Source organism: Vidua chalybeata, chromosome 12 (genome assembly GCF_026979565.1).
Source record: "Vidua chalybeata isolate OUT-0048 chromosome 12, bVidCha1 merged haplotype, whole genome shotgun sequence".
Lineage (NCBI taxonomy): Eukaryota > Metazoa > Chordata > Aves > Passeriformes > Viduidae > Vidua > Vidua chalybeata.
The window spans coordinates 19208561-19231762 of NC_071541.1; the positions used below are offsets into that span (position 1 = coordinate 19208561).

The 23202-nt window shown below is 42.3% G+C and overlaps 1 protein-coding gene across 3 annotated transcripts in view; it reads right to left on the minus strand.

The window, feature by feature from the left end:
- Positions 1-23202, minus strand: part of RAF1 (Raf-1 proto-oncogene, serine/threonine kinase) — a 39527-nt gene that overhangs the window by 11553 nt on the left and 4772 nt on the right. For 2 of the 3 annotated variants that reach the window (XM_053953379.1, XM_053953378.1), the window contains exons 2-8: positions 17902-17957; positions 9321-9536; positions 8498-8610; positions 7388-7490; positions 5684-5841; positions 4682-4780; positions 3090-3243 (exon numbers count right to left, since the gene is read on the minus strand). In XM_053953379.1, the coding sequence (XP_053809354.1) occupies positions 3090-3243; positions 4682-4780; positions 5684-5841; positions 7388-7490; positions 8498-8610; positions 9321-9527 (834 nt within the window). In that variant the 5' untranslated portion in view covers positions 9528-9536; positions 17902-17957. The remainder of the gene's footprint in view (positions 1-3089; positions 3244-4681; positions 4781-5683; positions 5842-7387; positions 7491-8497; positions 8611-9320; positions 9537-17901; positions 17958-23202) is intronic. The other variant, XM_053953380.1, reaches the window with a different exon arrangement.

Below are 23202 nucleotides of genomic sequence, written 5' to 3' on the forward strand. Positions count from 1 at the left end.
TGAATTCTGACAACACAGGGAAGAGATTCACAGCATATTGAAAGGACTGCTACCAAAATGGAAAAGAAAAAAAGGGCACAAAACAAGAAGAACCAGCAGCAATACTGTCTGCATTCCCCCTGCACTTCATGCTCGTGTTCCAGGTGTGGACAGAGCTCCTGGCATGGCCTCTGCCCCAGGGGACAACTCCCAAACAGCTTTTGGGTTAAAGCAGGACTTTTAAAACCCCCCAAATATTCCACCTCAATGCCCATTGTGAAATAACTCAACATACTACTTCAACCCCCAAAAAAGGCTACATCAAGTGCCCCTACACAAACCCCTCTCCTTTCCCAAGCACATTCCCACAGGGAATTTGGCATTTGAGCAGTGTTTTCCCACAGGTCACCAGGACAGTGCCACAAGTGTCACCTCATGCCACGGGCACAACACAACTCTACAGCCATGCACAAGAGAGAACTAAGCTCTGACAAACAGCACTGCACAGCTTTTCTCACCTGCCTTTTGTATTATCCCAAAGTACAAACAGGAAAGGGAAAATATCCAGGGACTGTGTAAGTACAAAGCAAGAACATGCACTACAGAGAGGTTAAACACTGTCAAAGTTAACAGAAGTCAATGCAAATTCTCTAACTAATTAGTAGAAAAATAAATGTAAGATCTCATAGGAGGACAGAACAAGCCCACATTGCACTCCACAGTTTCAAATTAAGATTATCCTTAGCAAAGATTCAGTTATGAAATACATTGTTTTAGCTAATTAGCTGCATTCACCCAGGCTGGACTAAGTACAGCATTCTTGCAGATTGCCACTGCTCCACACCTGAGTGGATTAAAACCTGCATGAACAACCAGCGAAGAACTCCTCAATTTACTAATTTTGTTCAATTTAAGGATAACAAAAACCTTTCAGAACCTGAATAACAAGTGATTGATTTTGTACATCAGCCTGAGAATGTAACTGCTTTCATGGAAGCTGGCAAAGGATAACTAAATAATTCAAATTGTTTCTCATACTTATCTATGTGGAGCTCTTACTTTGAAAAAGTATTTCTGAGCTTCAATCCTGATTTGAATATTTGCTTCTGAATTCAACAGCAAACAAACCAAACCCCCTGTTCTTTAGAGTTGTTCTTACAACACAAGTAACACCATCCCCAGTGCTGTAGTCTGTCAACTTTACTTTGATGGGAAATAAAAACAGCACAACTTGCTCTAAATCTCAGGGCTTTGGATGGTACAGTCAATAAAGACCATTTCCAGAGGCAAAAAGCCATACAATGGATGTGTTTTGAGAAGGTTTTGCTTTAAAGGCTGTGAGACCCAATGCATTCTAATCCAAGCCTATTCAGACTCAGAGGAGGATGAATTCAGCCAAAAAAACTAAACATGAAGCTCTTTATCAATTTGCCTCTTCCAATTAACAGCCTCAATATTTGAGTAGAAACATGCTGGAAAGATTCTCATTAAATCAGGTCCAGATTAAACACTTCACGTGGACACTGCCATGGCTTACAAGTTATAGCAATCCTGTTAATCACAAGAAAACAAAAGGCACCAAGGAAATACCTACTCTTCCCCTCAAACAAAAGCGTCTGCACCAGGAGCTGGGAGAAGCATTCAGGCTGTTATTCTAGGCCAACACAGTAAGAGATAAAAGAAAAGAACAGAGGAAGTATAAAAAAATATTTCTAAAAATTAAATGTTAGGCTAAATGAAAGAAAAAGCAACCTAATTTGCTTGATAAACGATAATTAAGTGCAGTAAAATTTTTAAGTATTCCTGCTCAAACCCAGAGGTTCACTAGGATCTATCCTTGGGTAAGCCACTTTTTTGTGATGGTTTTTCTCCTGGTGTACTAGAAAGTCTCTGCTACCTTCTTTCTGCATTGCTCTGGGGCCTTTTAAAAGCCTCCAGGACATAACTATTTTTATGGTAATGTGAAGATCCAGAATAGAAAGTGTTTCTGGCTTTACTGCTCTGCATAAAGAATAAAGAAAGCAATGTCTCCTTAAAGACTCATCACTCTACCAAGGTCAATAATTCAGATTTTCTTGAGTGCTTCACTGTGGTTTGTGCCATCAGAGATGGTCAGCCCAGCCTCTGAACCAGCAAAAAGGGCTGGGAGCCAAAGAAACCCAAAGAGAAATGGAGGAACCTTCCCCCATAAACCCAGCTGACACAAAGCCTTTGCCCAAAAATGCTTCCTGGGGCTGCAGGGCACTTTTGTTCTGCTGCCAAGGTCCAGAGGAATTCTCTAACTCCCCTCAGAGGATCTTCACATTTCACAGAAGTCCATAAATCACCAGCTGAAGATGCAGGTGAGCTCAGCAGTGAAAGGCTCTTGCTTGACCTCCAGAGTTTTTAAACCATTCCAGAGGCAAAAGCAACAAACAGTGCTTGCTCTCTCTTCCAAGTCCTGCAGTTCAGCACTTTCCTCTGCCAGCCTTTGCTGCATACCAGTTTGTTATGGTTATCACAAATGAAAATTAAAGAAACCCAACCACTTTAGGCCTGATTTCCAAGAGTTGTCCCTCACTGCCAGTCTAAGGTAGGAAAGCACAAGAAAAAGGTGCTTGAAGGCAAGAACAGCAGAAATAGTCTCAGAGCTGGTTTCAGCCCACAGGCCCAGAACTGTCGTTAATTCCATAGAGGTGTAACACAAAACAGATCCCCAGGGAAGCTTTGACCTGAGCATTCCAAGTCCAAGAACTACACCCAGACTTAGGGCACCTTTAGTCTGATTTAGATTTAACACCAGTCCCACAAAACACCACAATCCCAGACTTTTAAATTTGGAATAATATTTTTAGACATGTTTAAAAAGCATTTCTTCACAAAACTGATTTTAATTGTTTAAGCATCTCTATACACCCCTAGAATTTACCAATTACTCCAGCAAAGTTGATAGACTGCAAGAATTCATTATTAACTTCCTATGCAAATGTGTCTCCTAAACTCTTCAGCACTCAGCCAGCTGAGGCAAACAGTGAGCAGAGGAGAGGAAGGCAGGAAGGCAAAGCAGCCAGTGCCTGTGGGTGGGCAGTGGCAGCTCCAGCTGAGCCCTGTGCTCTCTGCCCCAGCGTTACCTCGATGATCCGGCTGTCCACAGGCATCGTGGTGCTGACCATGTGCACGTTTGGGGTGGATGTGGAGCGCTGCCTTTGGGACAGAGAGCCCTCAGAGGAAGGGTTGGATGGGTTGAAAGTGAAGGCATGAGGTGTAGAATACCTGTGCTGGGAGCTGAGAAGGAAAGAGAGACAAAGGGAGAGTTGTGGTTATTTTTTTCCCCTCTGGCAAGTGAAAAACACTGTTCAATGTAACCTGTCCAAAAGCAATATACACACAATTCCAAGCAGAGAAAAAGCTGGGATTTACACATCAACTAAACTACTTGGTCAGCTGAATCATTCCCAGCTTAATTTAAGAAATAAATTTGAAAAACTTGAAGATCTTGTCAGCTCACATATTTAATTAGTGTGTTTAGCTGAGGTCTGTTTTTGCTGTTAGGAATGTTGCCACAGTTCACCTCAATCCCCATCAAATCACATTTCATACACTGACAAAATACTGGCTCTGAGAGATGAATTCAGGACTGTGAAACTAAACAAACTGCTCATTTCAAGCCTGTTAAATGCACAGCTTAAGAGCTAAGCCCTGAATTTGTAAAGCTTTGCAAGACTGTTCAGTGGTTTGCACGGAACAGCCAGCAAGGAAGTCATGAAACCCAACACCAGTTAAAAGGAGGCCAAGACTAAAATCCAGCTCAACAAAGAGTTATAAATCATAGCTAAGGCCACTCAGACCATAAGGATCCCAAAACACAAATGTATCTTAACTGAAACGGGCCAGCCTTCACAAAACCCTTCAAAAGAACTATAAAGTTAATAAGTCACTGTTCAACAACACTGGAAATAAGAGTAAGATAGCAAAGATCAATTCCTGATGCAGTTCCCATTAAAATAAAGAAATAAAGACATAGAACCATTCACAAGTCAGCTACGTGCTCTGTGCCTCATTCCTGACCAGATTTTTCAAATGGGTGCAGAAAAAACAAAAGCTGGCCTGCTCTCTTCAGCCTCTAGAATTTCAAGGGAAAGAATACAGGCACGTGTTAGGGTCAGGGGACAGGCCCCTTGGAAAGGGACACAAGTTTCATCTCAGCACTTAGAACTACAGGCATGTTGTTTTTAGGTGTCAGAATTTTCTTTAAGAGGAGCATAATTTCAGTTCCCACTCCTCTCTCCTTGAACTCCTATCTGTCATCATAATATCAGAGCATTATTTTAGTTATGGATGTGACTCATTCATCATGAGACACAAACTCTCAATGCACACTACCTGATCAGATAAAATAAAATTAATTCACAAAAATACCAAAAGGGAGCCTTGGATTTTCTTAGGCAGGAAAACAAAGGTCTCCAAAAAGCCTTTAATACTCTACGTTAAAATGTTAAGGCTAAAAATTGAAAGTATGACATCTCAAATCAATGCTTTGGTGGATTTAAGAACAAGAAAGAATTGTCTGTGATGAAGTGGTGTTGCTGCCTTGCACATTCACCCCAACCTTCTATCAGATTGCTCTGCTTTGGAGGAGCTGGGGGTCTTTGGTTGCTTTGGATTGATTGTTTTGAAAGAAGTGTATTTCCCAAAAGAGAAGTGACAGGAAATACAAGCTTACCTAACAGGTATCCGGGAGACAGACTCCCGCATCCGTCTCATTGTCAAGGGAGGTAGTGCAGGGACACCACTGTCACTGATATTTGAATTTGGGAACAATCTGAAATATCAACAAAAACAATTACAACTTCAACTGCTACACTACCTCCTGTACAATGCTCTTGAAAGCTGAAATTTTAAAGGGCTGTTTCTTTGCAGCATAATTAACTTCATGAACACATTCCTATCTTTACATTGTGTTTTTCCTCTGTGTACAACTAAAATCTCTGCCTTCTTTCCAAACTTGAGAGACAAATCTTTTTCTATCAGACTTCAGATTTTCCTGAAAGGGTATTTGACACAGTTAAGTTCTATTAAAGCCAGGTAGCACCAAGTGGCACAAGTCATCCTGCACTCTCTTAGCATGAGAAAAGGCAGAACCACATGAGCAAGCTTAGTTATAAAAAATTACAACCACTAAGACGCATAAAAACAATTACAGGGTTTAACACTTTTGCATAAAAGAACTTCTAACATAATAATTTTCAACTTTTTGTAATTGGTATTAGGAAAGTATTATCCCTCCATCCACTTTCTCACCATTCACCATTTTCACCAGTGTCAGAAGTCGAGGTGTAGAACAGGTGAACACTAAAGTTTCCAAGAGCTAAAATCCAGCTGAATCATGGCCTGGTTTATTCCTAACATGTGTTGTGTGAGAGGAATTGCTGTCCCCCTGCTCAAATAGAGGGCACTGGAGCAACTGCCTGGTCATTCAAGGTGTTTGTTTGCTTGTCCCAGAACATTAAAATCCAGAGCAAGAACAGAATGCAGTTGATGTGCACGGCCTTTTCCCCTGGGAACAGACACTCATTGCTGGCTGTTTCATGAGCTCAATCCACAATTCTGCACACTGATCACAGGGACTGCCTTCCCAACAACCCAAAAGGATCTCTGTGATCAGAGGTACAAAAGCAACTGTCAGCCAGAATTGCTGCTGCCATTAGAAAGGAGCAGTCCTTACAAGAGCTGCCTGATGTTGCTCCAGTCCACACACATGGTTGGCACCTTGGTGCTGCAGTGCTCGTGGAATTTGTAGCCACACGTCTGACACCGGAAGCCATTGAGCAGGAACTTCTGGCAGATGTCACAGAAGGCAAGCTTCAGAAATGTCTTCCGAGCCTGGAAAACACAGCCAGCGATGAATCTGAGCTAATTATCTCTTCTTGAACTGAGATTTGAGTCTTCAGAGCCCGACAGAAATAAATAGCCATGCTAAAATGCTGTCACAGCCCCCAGGTTGCTACTAAGATTAAAACCACACTCCAATTTGGTTGGAAACCTGGAAAGTTTAGAAACACTAATGGCTTTATTTACCAAAAAAAAAAAAAAAAAAAAAAAAAAAAAAAAAGGACAAGTGTTCTGTCAAATGCAAGAGAAGCAATTTTTTTGCTCAGCAAGGTGGCAGAGCTGTGTGAGCCAAGAGCTGGAGTTTTTGTTTGTTTCCAGTAGCACCAAAGAGGTGAAAGAGGATCAGACTGGAAAGCACACCTCATTTTTTCTATTTGTCAAAACTCTTGGTGTTTATGACTTGCATGAGAAATATATTTCTTAGTAATCAAAATAATCTAAGGAATTTGTACTTCTTTAAATGGCAGCCTACTTTGTTTTTTTAAAAGCTTCTGAAAAAAATATTAAAATGAACCAAGGGGTTTCTTCCTCCAGAACCTACTGGAGAGGAAGGCTCCAAATTTCAGCTTCTTCCAGACCTGGAGAAAAATACTCATTTTCTGCTGACCAACTGCAGATGACATTTTCTGTAGTTTTTTTAAAATATAAAGTAGAAGTAAAGTGACTTTCAGGTTTTGCAAATCAACCCTAACCTTTCTAATGGATGTAAATGATAATCCTTTAGGATTTAGAATTACCACAATGTATTTCTAGAACAAAACAAGAAAAATGCTAAAATATGGGAACAGAGTTCCTTCCCAAGGAGAAGACAATAATGCAAGGTAAAACTGTTAGAGAGTTGGGCATTATCTCTTTGTAAAAAAAAGAATTTTTAAAAACTTTTAAAAATGAAAAAACCCACAAAGCACAAAACCACCTTCTACTTATATGTTTTGTGTGGAACAAATAATCCTTTTTGAGAAGGAACTACAAAGTAAAGCCTTTCATTCCCCCATAGAACACACTGTCAAATTACTAGGCAGCATTAGCTTACAAAATAATGTCACGACCTGCAGAATTAACAGCACCCCTGAATATCCAATACAAATAATAAATATTGGACCATCAGTCCAATAAAGCTGCTGAACTTATCCAGCCTTTTTTGACTGATGAGCTAGAGACTGAAAACGGCAATTTTCTCCCTTTTCTGGATTTTAAAGACATGGGTATCCTACCACAACAGTTAGAGACACAGGTTATTTATGTAAAATTAAAATGGCACTCATCAGACCTGTGAAGAATATGCACAATGTGAGCTTGGACAATCTGTGACACCTGGGGATCACCAGTGCAATAAATACAGTTCTGGCATTTCACTGCAAATTGCTATTTAAGGAATGTAATTTGTGGGGAACAGGGGTGAAGGAATCAACCCCAACTTCTGAAAATCCCTGTGTCTAGAAAGCCAAAAGCTGTCTAATGCCCAAAACATCCTTTGGCCAAATCTGTGGCTCAACTGATAAAATTCCCAGCAGAATACAGAGCAGGAAAAGCTTACAAAATTGTGTGTGGTGAGTGGGACATGGTCAAGGAAGTCCACTCGCAGCTCCTCTCCAATCAGGGAGGCAGCATCTGTGTTCCAATCCAAGCGCACTTTCTTTCTGAAAGAGAAAATGGGGACAACAAAAATCACTTTGGAGATAAGTCTGGCCTCATCAACAATTATGTTTTGGGAGTTTTCTTGAGTAAACTGGAAACAAATACCCAAAAAAGCATGGCTAACCTCTTACAGTGAGCTAGATAGATCTCAGTGTCTTTCACTCAAAAAGACAGAAGCAACTCAGACTATATGGCAAGTCACCTCTTTTTCTGCTCATTTTTAACATGTTATTTCTTTATAAAATATTTGACATAAAGCCCATGGAAAATTAATGGAGTCACAGAAATACCCTTATGAATGTAACAGAAATGATGAGTGGCACCCTCGGTGACACAAAATCCATTATTAGGTGCTTGAGCAGTGACTGGTGACCCCAGAATGGCCTCAGTTGCTCAGAGATGTAACCCCACAAATGCCTGAGGCTGCAGGGAGCTTTAAGCCCAAGGCTGAGGAGGTGTGAAGTGCATTAACTCCATGAGATACCTTCACTCCCTCAGCTTGTAAAACAATCATTTGGTATTTAATAGCAGCATCCCCAGTCCTACAAAAAATAGGGACTATCTGAAGTGAGACTGAAATCCAAATATTGGGAAGCTGTAGAGGAATGCAGAGCCTTAAAACTGAGCACATAGAACTGTTCAGGGAAGTAGGCTAAGAATCACTGACACTGAATTTACCAACTACAAAGGCAGCACAGAAATGCACCTCGAATATGAAGGAAGGCATCACTTCATCTAGAGCATGGCAAAACCCTCACTAAGGGGCTGTAACCACTTGACTGAACCCCTCCGTTTTAAGTATTTTCAATATTTAGCTTTAAAACAAAAATGAAACTGCCAATACACAGGAAGCTGACAGAGTTACCCTAGAAGAAGGCAAAGAAAGCAACACAAAGTGTTCACAACCAAACTGCTTTCAAAAGAAATTAGCCAGAGGGGAAGAAAACATTACTGCTGCTATTGCAAACCCAAGATTTTTACATTCTCTGGGAGGAAGTTTCACTCTTACCCTTTCGGTTCAGCAAGAAGTCGAAAAACTGCACAGCATTCTGGCTGCAGACCTCTGACTTTCAGGGCCTTCATGAGACAGTCATGCAAGGTCATCCCATTTCGCACATTCACCTGTGACCAAAGGGGAAAAAACAACTAAACTTTTAGACACTGCTGCACAATTTCTTTAAGCTTTTCCAAGAGTGGAAGACCATTTTCGCATTTTAAGAAATTCCAAGAAAACCGCACAAAGTGCACTCCTGCAAAGGACGTTCTGAAGCCATTTTATAACTTCTCAGTTTCTCACAATGACTGAACATGAAACAAGATTTTACACAAGTAGGCAGCCTACAGAAGGAATAGAAATGCAAATGGTGCTACCTCAAGTACAGAAAAAAAAGTTTAATTTGGATTTCAGGAAGCTTTGAGTAAGACCATTATTAGGTACACTCAGCTCCAAGAAACTGAACAGAAGTGTTCCCTCAACAAGTTTCACTTCAGCTTTAACCCCCACACTTCACAGTGGGGATCCAAGTGAGGAAAATGACAAAGTGTCATGCAGGCGTCATTGTTTCGGTCAGCCAACTTTGACTTTTAACGTGGAATATGCTCATGTGCTTTAGAAAAGTCACAGCAGTGAGGCAGAGCAATACAGCTTCTCAAAATACAGATCCAGTGCATGATTAAAATAAAATACATCCTCTAAAACCAACCAACTGCTGTCCATCACTCAATCCCAGTAAGACCCTTTTGAAGGCAGGCATTTCTGGTGCCAGATCCACGCCCCAGTGCCAGCAGTGGGAGCAGGACAGTATTTGTGAGCTGCAGGCACACAGACTCACCACAGTGCGCTGCTTGTTGGGCAGGAAGACGCGGATGGTGTTGCTGGTTTTGGACGTATCCGAGATTTTGCCATCGTCGGACGCCCGGCGCTGGTACCCGAACTGCTGCACGATGGTCGGAGAGATACAGTTGGGGCCATCAAAGACAGAATCCTTCAGCCCAAACCCATTGCTGATGGTCTTCCAAGCTCCCTGGATGTGCTCCATTGGTGCGGCCTAAGGAAGATTGGGAGAGTCAGGGAAATGGCCACATCCTTCCCTCTGGAGTGGTGCTGTCTCCTTCTCACACAACAAACCTCAGCCTTTTCTGGAAGCATCTGAAGCTGCCCTGCCTTGTGAGGTGATCAAGCTACACATGAAGGGTACAGCTCACAATCAGCCTGAAAGGCTCCTGAAAGCATTTCACTTTCTACACACAGAGCAGGAATAGATGTGTAACTCCTCTGCTGCACTGCACCTCAGGGTCACAGGAACACTTCACCAGCAGGCTAATCTACTAATTAGTGTCTCAGGGGCTTTCAGAAAGGTGGCCAGATCATACAATCAGAGAATATCCTGGACTGGAAGGGACCCACAGGATCACCCAGGCCAACCCCTGGCCCTGCACAGCCACCCCAACAATCCCACCCTGGGCACCCCTGGAGCTCTGGCAGCCTTGGGGCTGTGTCCATTCCCTGGGGAGCCTGGGCAGTGCCCAGCACCCTCTGGGGAAGAACCCTTCCCTGAGCTCCAGCCTGAGCCTCCCTGGTCACAAGAATAAAGAGCTCTGTAGGGGGCCAGCACAACAGCCCTGTAAATCAGATATGCCACACAGGCATTAGCCCAGACTGTTAAAAAAGACTCAACAGGAATTACAATACCAAGAATTAATTAAGGAATCTATTTTTATCACTGTGGTAAAAATGATTTTGAGTGATTTTGAGTCTTTGGTTACTTGGGGTTTTTTTATACTATCACAATTTACATAGTGTGAAGCAGCAAAAAAATCTTCTCAACCCTCACACCCACTATGCTCAGCTACATTTCAGCATAAATAAAGCCTGGGACAACTGGGATTGTTCAGCCTGGGAAACAGAAGGCTCCAGGGTGACCAGCTGAAACCCTCCAGTACCTGAAGGGAGCCAAGAAGAAAGATGGAGAGGGATTATTTACAATTAATGGGATACAAGGAATGGCTTCAAACTGACAGGGAGTAGGTTTAGATAGGACACTGGGAAATATCCCTCTCCTGTGAGGGTGGGCAGGCCCTGGCACAGGGTGCCCAGAGCTGCTGTGGCTGCCCCTGGATCCCTGGCAGTGCCCAAGGCCAGGCTGGACAGGGCTGGGAGCAGCCTGGGACAGTGGGAGGTGTCCCTGCCATGGCAGGGGTGGCACTGGATGGGCTTTGAGGTCCCTTTCAACCCAAATAATTTCATGATTTTACAAACATCTTCCAGTGCAAGGACACCAACAACCCCCTCCCCTGCACGCTTCCAAACCAGCACAAGTTTCTGCACATGCAGGGACAAAGATAAAGGTATCACTGGATTTTTCCCCAGCTATCCCAACTGCAATGCAGCTTGAACTCCAAACTATACTAAAACATCTTATTTAAAATCAGGCAAAACCAAAGTCTGTACTGAAATCAAACAACCTAATTCAGAACACCCAACACTGACTGAACACCTGTCAGCAGCTGTTCAAGTCTCATTTCATGTGAGGTCCTGCATCCCCTTTGTTACAAATTATCCAAACCCTCCAATACATTTCCTCATGTTTATGTCAGAGAAAAGCCAACAGTGTTTTGTTTCAGTTGAAAAGTTAAGACAATAGAATTCTTGAATAAAAAAGATCTCCACTAATGTTAAGTGTCCATTCTGGGGTGCCCAGAAGGATAAGATGAATTTCAGAGTGTTTTCCTTCACAGCACAGCTCTGAAAAGGCACAGCAGATTTGCAAGTAACTTTGGTCCAGACCTCAACTCAGGCCTGACCAGCAGCCAGAAAGGAAACGTAACAACAAAGTTCCAGAGAAAGGTTTGGTTTAGGTGAAGTCATTACCACCACATGCAAAGCCCAGAGCAGCAGAACCCTCAGCCTCAAAGGGAACTTTCAGTCAGTTCCTGAGCCTCTCCTTCACTGACAAGGCACACACTGTCAACACAGCCTCACCTTCCCCCCTGCCAATCCCTGTCACTCCTCAATCCATCAGCTCTGCAGGTCCAGTTGTCCAAAGGTTCAAAATGTTTAAATGTCAGTAAGATTTAAACTCCATGCCCAATCATCTAACAGGACTGAGATAGTTGGATTTTTAATTTTTAAATCTATGGCACATAAATGACAAGAGTTTTATATCTGCCCTATCATCTAACAGGATTGAGATACTTGGATTTTTTAAACCCATGGCACCGAAATGACTAATTTTATATTTGATATAAAAAGGGAATAAGGAATAGGAATACACTGAGACATTCTGACAAATGAGAGATAAAATTGAGGAATACAACCAAGTTCACCACACATAAGCACCTACAACATCTCCTAATTCCTAGGCACCAGAAAGGTGAAAAACAAGTTATGTTCAGTTACAACACCCACATAATGCACACAGCAGCTGAAAGAGTAACTACTGAGATGGCAGCAATAAAAACTGAGATAAACTGTTAGATAAGAGGGGAAAGATGAAACCCAGAGAGCTTCTTTTAACTTATCCCCTATGGGAAACTCCTTTGTTTCACCCTTCCAGGTAACAGATGAGACTAAACAAGAGGAGCTTGACTTGATTTTTCTGCTGATCTAAGGAATAGCAGGACAGCCATCAAAACCTCCCTGTCCCTGCTGATATAAGCTGACAACACCCCAACATTACAGCCTTTAATATTTTGATATGCTGCCAACATTTCCTGAAAAGTTCCAGAGAAAGCAGGAAATGGCAAATAATTCAAACTTGCATTTTGACAGAAGATAAGCTTCACACCCAAAAAGAGACTTCCCTGCTCTCAGGGTATTCTCTCCCGCAGTCCCTGCACACTGAGGCACAGCCTACCAGGGAAGATCACTGCAATGTATTTTAAGGTTGTTGCACACACAGGAAAACACAGACAGCAACTGCCATCAGCCTTCCGTAGATCCAAATGTCAGTTCTATCTTTAATGAGGCATTTGCATCCTTCTCTCCCAGGATCTTTGCCTCACTAAGTGCTGGACAGTCTCAGAACTGGCCACGTCTGGCACAGCCCTCCCTTCCAGCAATGCCCGGCTCTCTCCTGCCATCACCGGGGTTTTGCCATCTCTTTTGGCTGAGGATTCAGTCCCTGGCAGGCTGGGTTTGCTCACAGATGTTGAGTTCTTTCCCTAGAAAATGGATGTACCACACACACCATCCTCAGCTCTCCTCCTCCCGAAGCTCAGGGCTCTGGGTGCTACTCGGGCACTCAGGGAGGAGCCAGCACCGAAGGGAAAAGATGAGAACAGAGGTCAGACCTGGCCTGGAGCTGGCAAAAACCTGCCAAGTGGCCTGAGGGCGGAGGGGCAGGGGAGAAGAAAGGGAAGTTTAACACATCTTCACAGTCTCCTGGGGAGAGACAGGGAATCCCTGCTGGAAAGTTGCTAAACCTGCTCTGGCATCCCCTGTACGAGGGCTGGCAGCTGGAAAGGTGGAGCTTGTTGAAGAAACCCAAACTGTCCTGACTCTTGTTCAGACAGCCCTCTGAGGATGCCAGAGGTTCCAGGACCCCACAAACACCTCTTGACCCGGGCCATGAACAGTCTGATTGAAAACACTCAAATTCTGGCAGAGTATTGGCAGCCATGTTCACTTCTCAAGCCTTATTCCAGATTATTCTCATGGAAGAACAGACAGTCAGAAAAGCTGCTGCCTAGGAGGTGATTCTGAATGACTTGCACCTTTCTCCTGCCCCCCAATGCAAAGAAAACTGGCTTCAAATTTCTATAAATCGATACAAAACCATCCCCTTGGAACTGCAGCAGCTCACAGCATGCACAGGCAGGAGAGAAGAGAATTAACATGGCCCTTAAGTGACCAGCTTAGGGCCGACAGAAGGTGACATTTAATGACACAGCCTAACACTGCACATCCACACACCTTGTCTGGCTCACTCAGAACCCTGAATGGGCACAACAGCAGAACAAAGCAGGGAGAACATCTCTGGCCACAGGTCTGAGTCCACCTGAACAGGCAATTAACTGCAGAGCACAGCCCACCCTGCAGGGTCCTGTAACCTGGGCCCTGGCAGCAGTTTTATTCCCTTTGGGTATTCTGCTCCAAGCAGTAATTGATTAAAGGTATTTTTACTCACTACACTCATTTACTCCAGCTCCCCCAACATCCACACCAATTCACTCCAGTGAAAAGATGTTTGAAACTCTGTTCTAAAGAGAAATTTAATTTCAAATAAAGGAAGAAAGATTTTACAATGATGCCTTCATAACTATATTCTTGTTAGGTTTGTCTCTTCCAGAAAAAATTGCTTTTCTCTCTTTAAATTAATTATGAGCACATTTCTGAAACTTAATCATTACCAGATACTGGATTTATGTTTATGCCATGCTCAAATAATCCAATGCCAGCTGGATGTTTTCATGTATATTTCTAAAAATTTTCTTTAAATCTTTTCTTCCTGTAGCTCATCACTTTCATGAATATGACTTCAAACAGCATTTCTCCAACCAGCAAACTGCAACAGCTGCATTCAAAGAATATTTCAAGATATTAAAGCACATCAGTCCCCTTGTAGATCCAGGACTGCTGGCAGACTGATACTGATTGGTTTCATATTCAATGTTCAGCATAAGCAGAAAAATAATGTCATTTACTGCTGCAAGTCCCCCAGGAGTTCTGCACACTCTGACCAAGACTGCACTTTTCATTAGTGCTTTTTGCACACATTACAGATTCTGCTAATGAATCATTGGAACAAGTATTAAACCAAAAGCATGGACAGCTCTGGAATGTGCACATCTGACAGGAACAAATTCCTGGAGATCAGTCACTCATATACAATCAATACATTCATGTCATTCATTCCAGTTCAAAAGGTATTGGAAGCTACTCTGACTTCTCTTATGAGAAGGATAAATTGTTGGTCTGAACTGTTCAAAATTTCAGTCTCCCTCCCTAAAAAATGCCAAAACTGGCACTGAGTTAGGCTGAAAGTTCAAGTTACAAAACTGAACTCACGCCAGAGTTTAGGTACTTTGTCCTTGCTTTTTTCTGGAACAAACACCCAAGGCTTTTAAAAACATCTCATAACAGTTCCCCCTGCCAGCACACATGTGCTGCCATTTTTATCCACACAAATTCATGGACTTTCATGTTTCATGGACTACACCTACAAACTCAGAACAGCACAAAGTCCAGAATCTATTTCATACTGAACACTTTTGTCAGTAAATATAAGCTTGAAAAGCTGCTTAGAAGCAAAGTTTTCATCTCTGTCACAAAAAGATCAATGATCCATTTAACTGTGGCCTTTTCTTCTCCCAAACAGTAATTAATTGATCTAATATTGCTTGGGTGACCAATTATCTGGGGGGAAAACCAGAAATTCCAACCAGACAAATCTCTGTTGTGATCTACAGCAGCATTTTTTAAAAGTAGCTTTTCAGAGCAGTAGAGGATAAATATGGACCCATTCCTATATTAATAAATAAAGCTGTGATCTATGGAAATATGAATGCAGGGCATGAGTTGGGATCAGTGTAACAACCCAGGCAGATCCCTCTTACATCTACAGGCTGGTGCTTTTCCTTCATGTGTCCTTCATTTTAAGAGATCAATGCCAAAAAACAAATTCCTCCCTTAGACAACTGACAGAAATTAAAAATTAACAGAAGGAAATGTCAGTGTTCAGGGAAAAAAACCAAGCAGAACAAAAACCAACAGAAACACATACAATTTCTGCCTCTGCTGTTCTGATCTTAGAAGTATCTTTTCTGTTCTTTTTCTTTATTTACCACAAGTGTTCTGGTTTTAGCCACTACTTCAGCCATCAGGGAAAAAATAACATTGGTTTTCCAACAAGTGGGCCCTACAGTAAGGAGGACACAAGCAACACAACTCTCAATCTGCTTTCAGACTTATTCATTTATTATTCATTCAAAATTAGTATCTTTTTGTATTTAAAAGCTGCTGTCAGATAAAAACTCTGGCTAGGAAGCACAAACCAAGTCAGACTCCCTGGCTGCAGCAGACTGTACTTTGGGCTCTGCTTAGCAGGAATCTGTCACCAAAACAATCCGCACCTTTGGCCACCCCGTGCCTGCTCTCTGTTGGCTCTAACAGCTCCGGGCTACTCTTCCCAGGCAGATCCCAGGAAGATCTGTTTGGTTTGTCCTTTCCACACAGATCATTCCCTTGTCAGTCACCCATTTTTTCCCACATATTTCTATGAAATTCAAATGTGGAGCTCTAAGTTTCCCTACAAAACCACAACTCCTTCATTAGAGAAACAGGAGCACTGAAGACCCTGCATCTAAAAGAGGGATACAGAATCCAAAGCTTTGCCTTTCCCAAAGCAAAAAACCAATCCCAGGTATAAAGAAAAATGCAGCAGGTTTTTCTAATGAGAGTGTTTTTAAATTGGATTTAAGTACAGCTGCAGAGTTTATACAGATTCACAAAGAAGTTTATGGAATTGCTATTGAAACAGTAGGAAAGGAAAAAGCAAACAAGGAAAGTGCTCATACATTTTGTATAAGTTTTGCTTACAAAGCACCAGAACTCTGTCATCGAATAAAATTTCCACTTTTCTTTCTAGCATAATATCTCATAATTTTTAATTTAATGTGCTTTGAACGTGATGAAGACCATAAAAGCTGAAGTGATATTTAAGTCATGCTCCTTTTTTAATTCAGTAAACTCAAACTCATTACTAGAAACAAAAAGCACTGAACACTGCTTTTTATAGCTGATTGTATCAGAATCACATTATACAACAATCCTGTCACTCAGATTTCTTGTTTCTGTGCCATGTTAAATTCTCCTCAGGAGAATCCTCCAAAGGGAGATTTACAGAGAGATCTCTTTAACGTGGGCCTTGCACTGCAGACAGAAGTGGGACTACAAGTGTTTTGTCTTTCTTTACATGGTCAAAACACTGGGCAAGCCTTTTTTCTCCCCCAAATCTCTCAATCAAGTGCACATACCTTCCCAGCCATGTGCCTATTTGCATTCTGCACTTGCTCATGCCAATTGTTCCCAGTCTGAAAGCCCCAAACTGTGTTTGCAGTTGCCTGGAACTCATCCACTTTAGAGCAAGGATGAAAAAAAGTTACTCAAATGTCAGCAATCCACCAAATGCCCTTCCCACACGAGTTCTCAAGGATTAAACAGAAAAGTGACTGAGAACCTCAGCACAAAGAATGCCTGGCTCTGTCCTCCCTCAGCCACGTGTAGGAAATGCAGCAGCACTGAGAACACCCCAGATTTAGAGTCTGGAGAGAGGAACAGCCTGAGGATTATTAAAGAAGCTGCTGGGAGCTGTGCTCACATCTCACTGTACAGAGAGCCTGCATGGTGCTGTTAATGAGCACTGCAAAGCACCAGGCAATGCTGAATTTTCTGTACCTCCACAGGATGCAGTGCCCCAGGCTGTCCCAGAGCCAGGTGCTCCCTGCTTTCACCCAGGGCAGCTTTCAGCCAGTAAATGGATGTGATGAAATGTGGGCTCTGTGCCAGGCCTGCCATGCCACGTGGAGGTCAATAATGTGATTCCAAGAGCTTGGAAACATCGTCCAGACGGGCAGAGGGCAGGGCACAGCGACACCAGCACCAACAGCCTTGAGAGATCTTCTGGAGGAGATAGAACAAAGGATTCTCCCTTGTATTTTATAACAAGGTACACCTGGGAATAGCTGGATATATCCTTCCTGGACAGCTGTAACAACTTTATTTTCATGGTTTGTATGCACCTGTATTTGCCAAGAAACCTGAATAAAATGGCAAATAAAAATGGAATGAACTTAAAAATTTAAGACTGTATATTAAAAAAAAAATACTTAAGACTATGTCAAAGATTTACTGTCCTCAGAGCCTCCAAAAGAAATTATGCTCCATTTTAACATTATCTTATTAAATACACCCATGAAATTACAGTTCTGGTTTGGGTGGGTTTTTATTTACTTAACAAAGTGCCATACCAGCCTTTTTGTTTCAGAGATAGAGTTTGAAGATAATGTCATAGACAGATTTACATTAGGTCTGGATTATTCCCAGCAGACCTGCAGTTGTGTGGAAAGGCAAATGCTGTTTGGAGAAGACAGGTAAATATCAAGAGCTGAAGTTCTAAACTGAGGAAGGGCTTTTCCCCTGCAAAGTAAATATCCAGGGAGACTGAGTAAAGTAAGAGCTCAAGTTAAATATACACTTCTGATAAAGCAAATCCTGTAACAACTGTAGTTCCAGATCGATTTTGTGGCATTTTTCAAAAAACAAAAAGTGGATTTTAGCAGCAGTGCAAGAATACAAGCACAGAGGGGCTGAGCTGAGCTTCCCTTCCTGAAGGGAAGGTCCAGGAATCTCCAAAGAAAGAATGGGGCAGGAGAAGGAGAAAGGGAAAGATAACAAGAGAAAGTTATTTATACCTTCAGTTTTCCTTTCAGCAAATGAAGTCCTATGACAAAAGGATGAAGCACATCATCTGTGGAAGACAAAAAACCAGAAGATATTTACATTTTAACAGACAAGCATATACATGTGCTACATATCAAATAAATAACCAAAAAATTTTATCAGTGATAAATTATCATCCTTCTACTTTCAGAGTTTTCAGGGTCTTCCAGCCTTTCATTATTTTATGCAGCATTTCAGTGTAAGGAGACACAAAATGCAGGACAACCAAATGTTCCCCAGCTCAAAAGCATTTCATTCTTCTTCCAAAACATCAGAAAAATATTTTACAGCTAAAAACTCACTGAAGTAAAAATTAAATAGGAGTTGAATAGTCCCTTCTCATAGGTCAGTTCCTCACTCAAACACCTTGCTGACTCACAAATGTTGACAAATCTTGGAGACAAAACAAACAGTAACAAGCAGCCAAGCCTCTGAAGACTCTTTGTATCTTGCATAACAGCACCAACTGTAAGAGGAAGAATTCCTAGGGAAGCTGAAGAAATCTTGATGGGATCATCCCCCACAAAGCTTTTTCTTCTCCAGACCAAGAAGTCTTAGCTTCCTCATGTCTTTCTAAAAATGCAAGAAAAAAAAATCAAGAGATCTTATATTGCCAGCTCACTTCTGGTTAGAGGTATCCTCTCTTCTGGACAGAGCAGATGGGGAAAAAATAAAATGAATAAATAAAAAGAAGCTGCAATGATTTTACCAAACCAGCAAACTCTCAAAGATTAACAAGAAACCAGATGAATGTTTGGGGACCTCCACTTTGAGCCATTTTCAGTCCTTTTAAAAGTAAAATCTACTGACAGTCTGACCTGTGAATTTACCCTGCTTACACCTAGCACACCTGTCTCCAACAAACATTAAGGAATGTGGCACATAAGATACTGTAAATATGCCTTCCATCATGGAAAAAGATAAGCAGGGAGACTGGGGAGAAGGAAGGAATCCTGGTTTTCTCACACCAGAGGAAAAGGTTAAAACCAAATACAAGAGATGACAGTGACTCACTAAGATGGGTAACGTTACATGAAAAAAAGGAGAGAAAACTGATGGGGAAATTTTATTTACAGAATGAAAACTCAAAGCATTTTTACAGTAAAATCAGCAAGAAGAAAAAGAAATCTCATGCATAGATCAAGAAGAGATAGCACAGCATAAAACAAGTGTGATGGGTTGAAGAAGCAGGTGCAGTATTTCTATCTGCCACCACAGCAATAGTTGTAAGGCAGGAAAAATTACTTATTTTTCTTGACAGATAAAAAGACCTATGAAAAAAAGATCAGGAAGAACATCTGCTAACAGAACTGGCAAACACAAGGCTTTGAGGAATAAGAGTTGCCAAAAAGCCCAGCTTTACTGCAGATGTGAGGCTCAATTAAACCTGACTGGAATTGTTCACGTAAGACAATGGCAGAGCAGAGGGAGAAGAAAACCCCTGTGTCCTGGAGGAAGTTCCCTGCCTGCAGGATTTCCACCTGAGGTGCTCTGAGGAGCAGGAGGAGCAAGGCCAGCAGGGGCCTGTGAGGGGAATGCTGAAAGCACACAAATTCATCACTCATCACACTTCAGTATCAAACCATTGCTTTGGAAAGATTCTGCCCCAAACCTACTGCTAAATGCACAGAGAGCCAGCACAAAAGCTTGAGGTTTGGGTTTCAGTGTTGCCAAGCACTTTTGAACTATGGATTGATGGTTTTAGAAAATACACCTTGTATTTGAGATAAGGTAATCACAAATGTCAAGACATTTCAGAAGTCACACATCTCTATGTGATACCTGTGTCACTGAACCCCCTGTCTCACTGTCAGGGTGTTCTTGCTGTTTGCTCCAGTTTCCACTACAAATATCTGGATAGATACAGCATTTTGTCACTGGAAGTGCTGTTAATTTACTCCCAGAAAAGATATTAATTTCCTATTAGTGTGCAGGAATACAAAAGAAAATGTAGTCAACATTAGCCTGGCATTTTAGAAATTAGGACAAAACCTTGTACTCCACCAATTCCTGGGCTACACTGTTCATCCCCATGTTTAAAACTCACACTGCCTATTTAAAGTCTCCACATGAGAAATTGAGAAAGACAAAATAATCAGTATACAAAGGAACCCAAAATTTAAAAAAAGAAAAACTCTGCTGGACATAAAATATGCGAACAAAAGTGAAAGAATCTCTTGTAGTCACAGCTACAGTATTATCTGTGCTGACAGAAGAAAATATATTTTTCAGTGTAAGACAGTCTCAGTGTCAATCTGCCCAATTTTATTGAACATTTTCTGCAGCACATACAGCACTTTGTAACAGAAAATTGTTCCAGGTACTGTCCTGTAATTCAACATCACAAGGGCAGATCTTACTGGAATAGGTAAAAATAGCAGCAGGGAGCATGCCAGAGGACAGTCTTTCCACTACAGGGGCAGTGCTTACATTGCAACATCAGCTGGCTCCTTTTTATAACCTCACCATTGGCAGTGAGCGAGTTACACAGGCAACTTAAAAGGCTGGAGAAATCCAAGAGCAAGCTCTGCCCTGTTTCTGAGCTGAAATCAATCCCCTGCATCACTGTGAGCCCAAGGCTCTGCTGCAGCACTGTTATTGCCTGTGTCAGCTTTCTACCTGCTCCAAAGCTTCAGCACACAGGGATGATGTCATTCAGAATTTAGTGTATTTCTTGTCAAATGTCAGCATAAAATTAGAGCCTTGCACACTTTGTTGCTCCTTTTGGCTGCAGCACACTGCAAGCTCCTTAACTTACTCCATTCTCTGCCAGGCACATGACCCATCCCCTAAAGAACTCCTTTTATCCCATTTCTGCAGGCCAAGCAGCCTGGAACAGCCCCTCCCCAGCACTGAACTCTAAACGGGTTTTTGCCATGTTTCCACATAAAGATAACACCACCCCAAGCTTGTGAGCCCAGTGATCAAACAGAGGCAGAAATGCTGTTTTACCAGAAGAGACTCTGCTCCATAGCCAGCAGCTTGACTTGCAGGTGACCAAAAGTGCTTAGCTTTCTAATTAGGCACCAGGGAAAGCTGCACCCTCCCATCTCAGCACCACAAACAGGTTCCTGCCTGCTCATCCTCCACATCGGGATTGATTGCACACAGCTTCCCAAAGGTATTGGAGGCAGATGGAGAGGGAGAAGAAAGCCTGGGAAAAGCAGGGAGTCACTGAGCTGGCACAGGTGCTCTGACACACACTTTTCTGCCTCAATTGAAGAAAAACTGACTGATCATCAACACATTTACCTCTCCTTAAACCTGCAAGCCCTGGAATAATCAGAGATGTTTGTTATTTGCACACAGTGGCACCAGGAGTGCATGTTCGTTTTAAAAACTAAGCATCAGCCTCGTGGAAAATCAAGAGTAAAGAGAGTTTAGACACTTCTGCTGTGCTTTTAATGCGTGAATTTTATAATGCAAGTTTCACCAAAAACAAAAACAAAACCCAAACACATCAAATTACAACACAAATACACAAGAACTGAAAAAATATTTTAATGGGGTTATGCAATAGATTAGACCTGAAGGAATTCAATTGCTATCAGAAATCATCAAAATAAGGAAAATATTAACCCAACAGTAGTCTTGGAATTAACAATTACTAGGTAAATTCTGAACTTGGAGAATTGAAAAAAAGGTCTTCTTGCCTGTGAAGGTGGGGTCACATCCTGTGCCATAAATACCAGCAACTTTCAGAGAAACTTTAGAACAAAGTTTCTAAAGTAACATTTAAACAACCCCAAGTTCCCATGTATCAAAATACACCTTTCCAAGTGAAAGCTGCAGGGGTAATTACAGGCACTCTTACCTCCACATTAAGTGGAATTAAAATCCACTTTGCTTTCTCTTTCACAAAATAACTTGTAAGAATATACTTTCCATGGTAATGATTTGGAAACAATATACATACCATTTTTTTGGGTAACAGTAAATTAGGAATTTAAAAAAAAAATAAAGCATGATTAACCAGTATTTTTTCTTCCCAGCAACACATCCAGTCTAATGGTCCCCCCTAGCACCACTCTGCTTTGCAGGATTCTCCCTCTGTGCTCCTACATTTCTGCAACAATTCCATGCAAACAAAAGGGAGTACACACATCTTCACCTGCCCCATCACACTCCTTCAGTTTCACCAAAAACTCTTCTGTTAAATCTCACGTTTCTTACACAGAAAGAAAAACTGAATAAAGAAAAAAGAATGATAATTTAGTCACCTCTGCCACAGGTAGCAAGTGAGTAAAGAGAACAGTGCCTTTTGTGGTGTGCTAATAGACTGAAAAACCACTATAAAATACTGAAAGCACAACCAGACTTTGAGCAAACACTCTTAAATGGCTGAGAACAAGAAAGAGGAATATGCAAAAGCCAGCACAAATTACTGGTAGAGCTGACAGGGACATACACTGGAAGCAGACTAAAAGACATTACAGAAAAAGGAAAATTTGTCATATGTTAAAATATTTCAACATAATAACTGAAATGTTTTCCCCCACAAAAGCATTAGAGACGTCTTTCTTCTAGTTCTGCACTGTGCTGCATCTCCCTCTTGGTAATCTGTCAGCTCAGTGTTCCAAAAATCCCCACTTTCAGAACTCCAGCTTGTTCTACAGTGAAAAAGATTTATGTAAGAGAAAACTATAATGGGGGCTCAGAGCCATTTCTCAGCGCCTGAACCGGGGAGCCAGCTTTAATTAATCGAGTTAACCCCACACCACACCCAGCTGCGAGTCAGGGAAGCAACCTCCCTCTCTGCGAACTAAAAATACAGCAATGCTGGAGCGCCGCGGCGATCCCACGTCTGTCCATCGGAATGCCCCAGGAATTAACGCCCTGCCGTCAGCTGCTCCTCACCGCGAGGGCGTGCGAGGGGCAAACCCACGGCAGGTACAGAACCGGAGCTCAGCCTGGCCTGAAGCAGCGAGGGAAAACTGCAGCGCCCGGTAGCGGCGGCACCAGAGGGGCTCAGAGGGCAGGGGCTGGGACAGGCTCCCAGCTGCACACGGCAATCCTGCTCACCGCTGCACGCAGATCTGTCTGCAAGGCAATTCTCCAGCTCTTCTGCCTCCAGTGCAACAGCTCGCATTCAACGGTGCCGCCGCTCTGCTCCCGCATCCAGGACATTGCGTTTTGCGCGGCGCAGGAGAAATGGCAGAGCTGGCACACCTGCACACAAACCCTGCCACGGCCACCCTGCTGTGCCACACAAACCCGCAGCTCTGCCGTTAGAATCTCTCTCTTCAATCACATGGGCTACATCACTTAAAAGC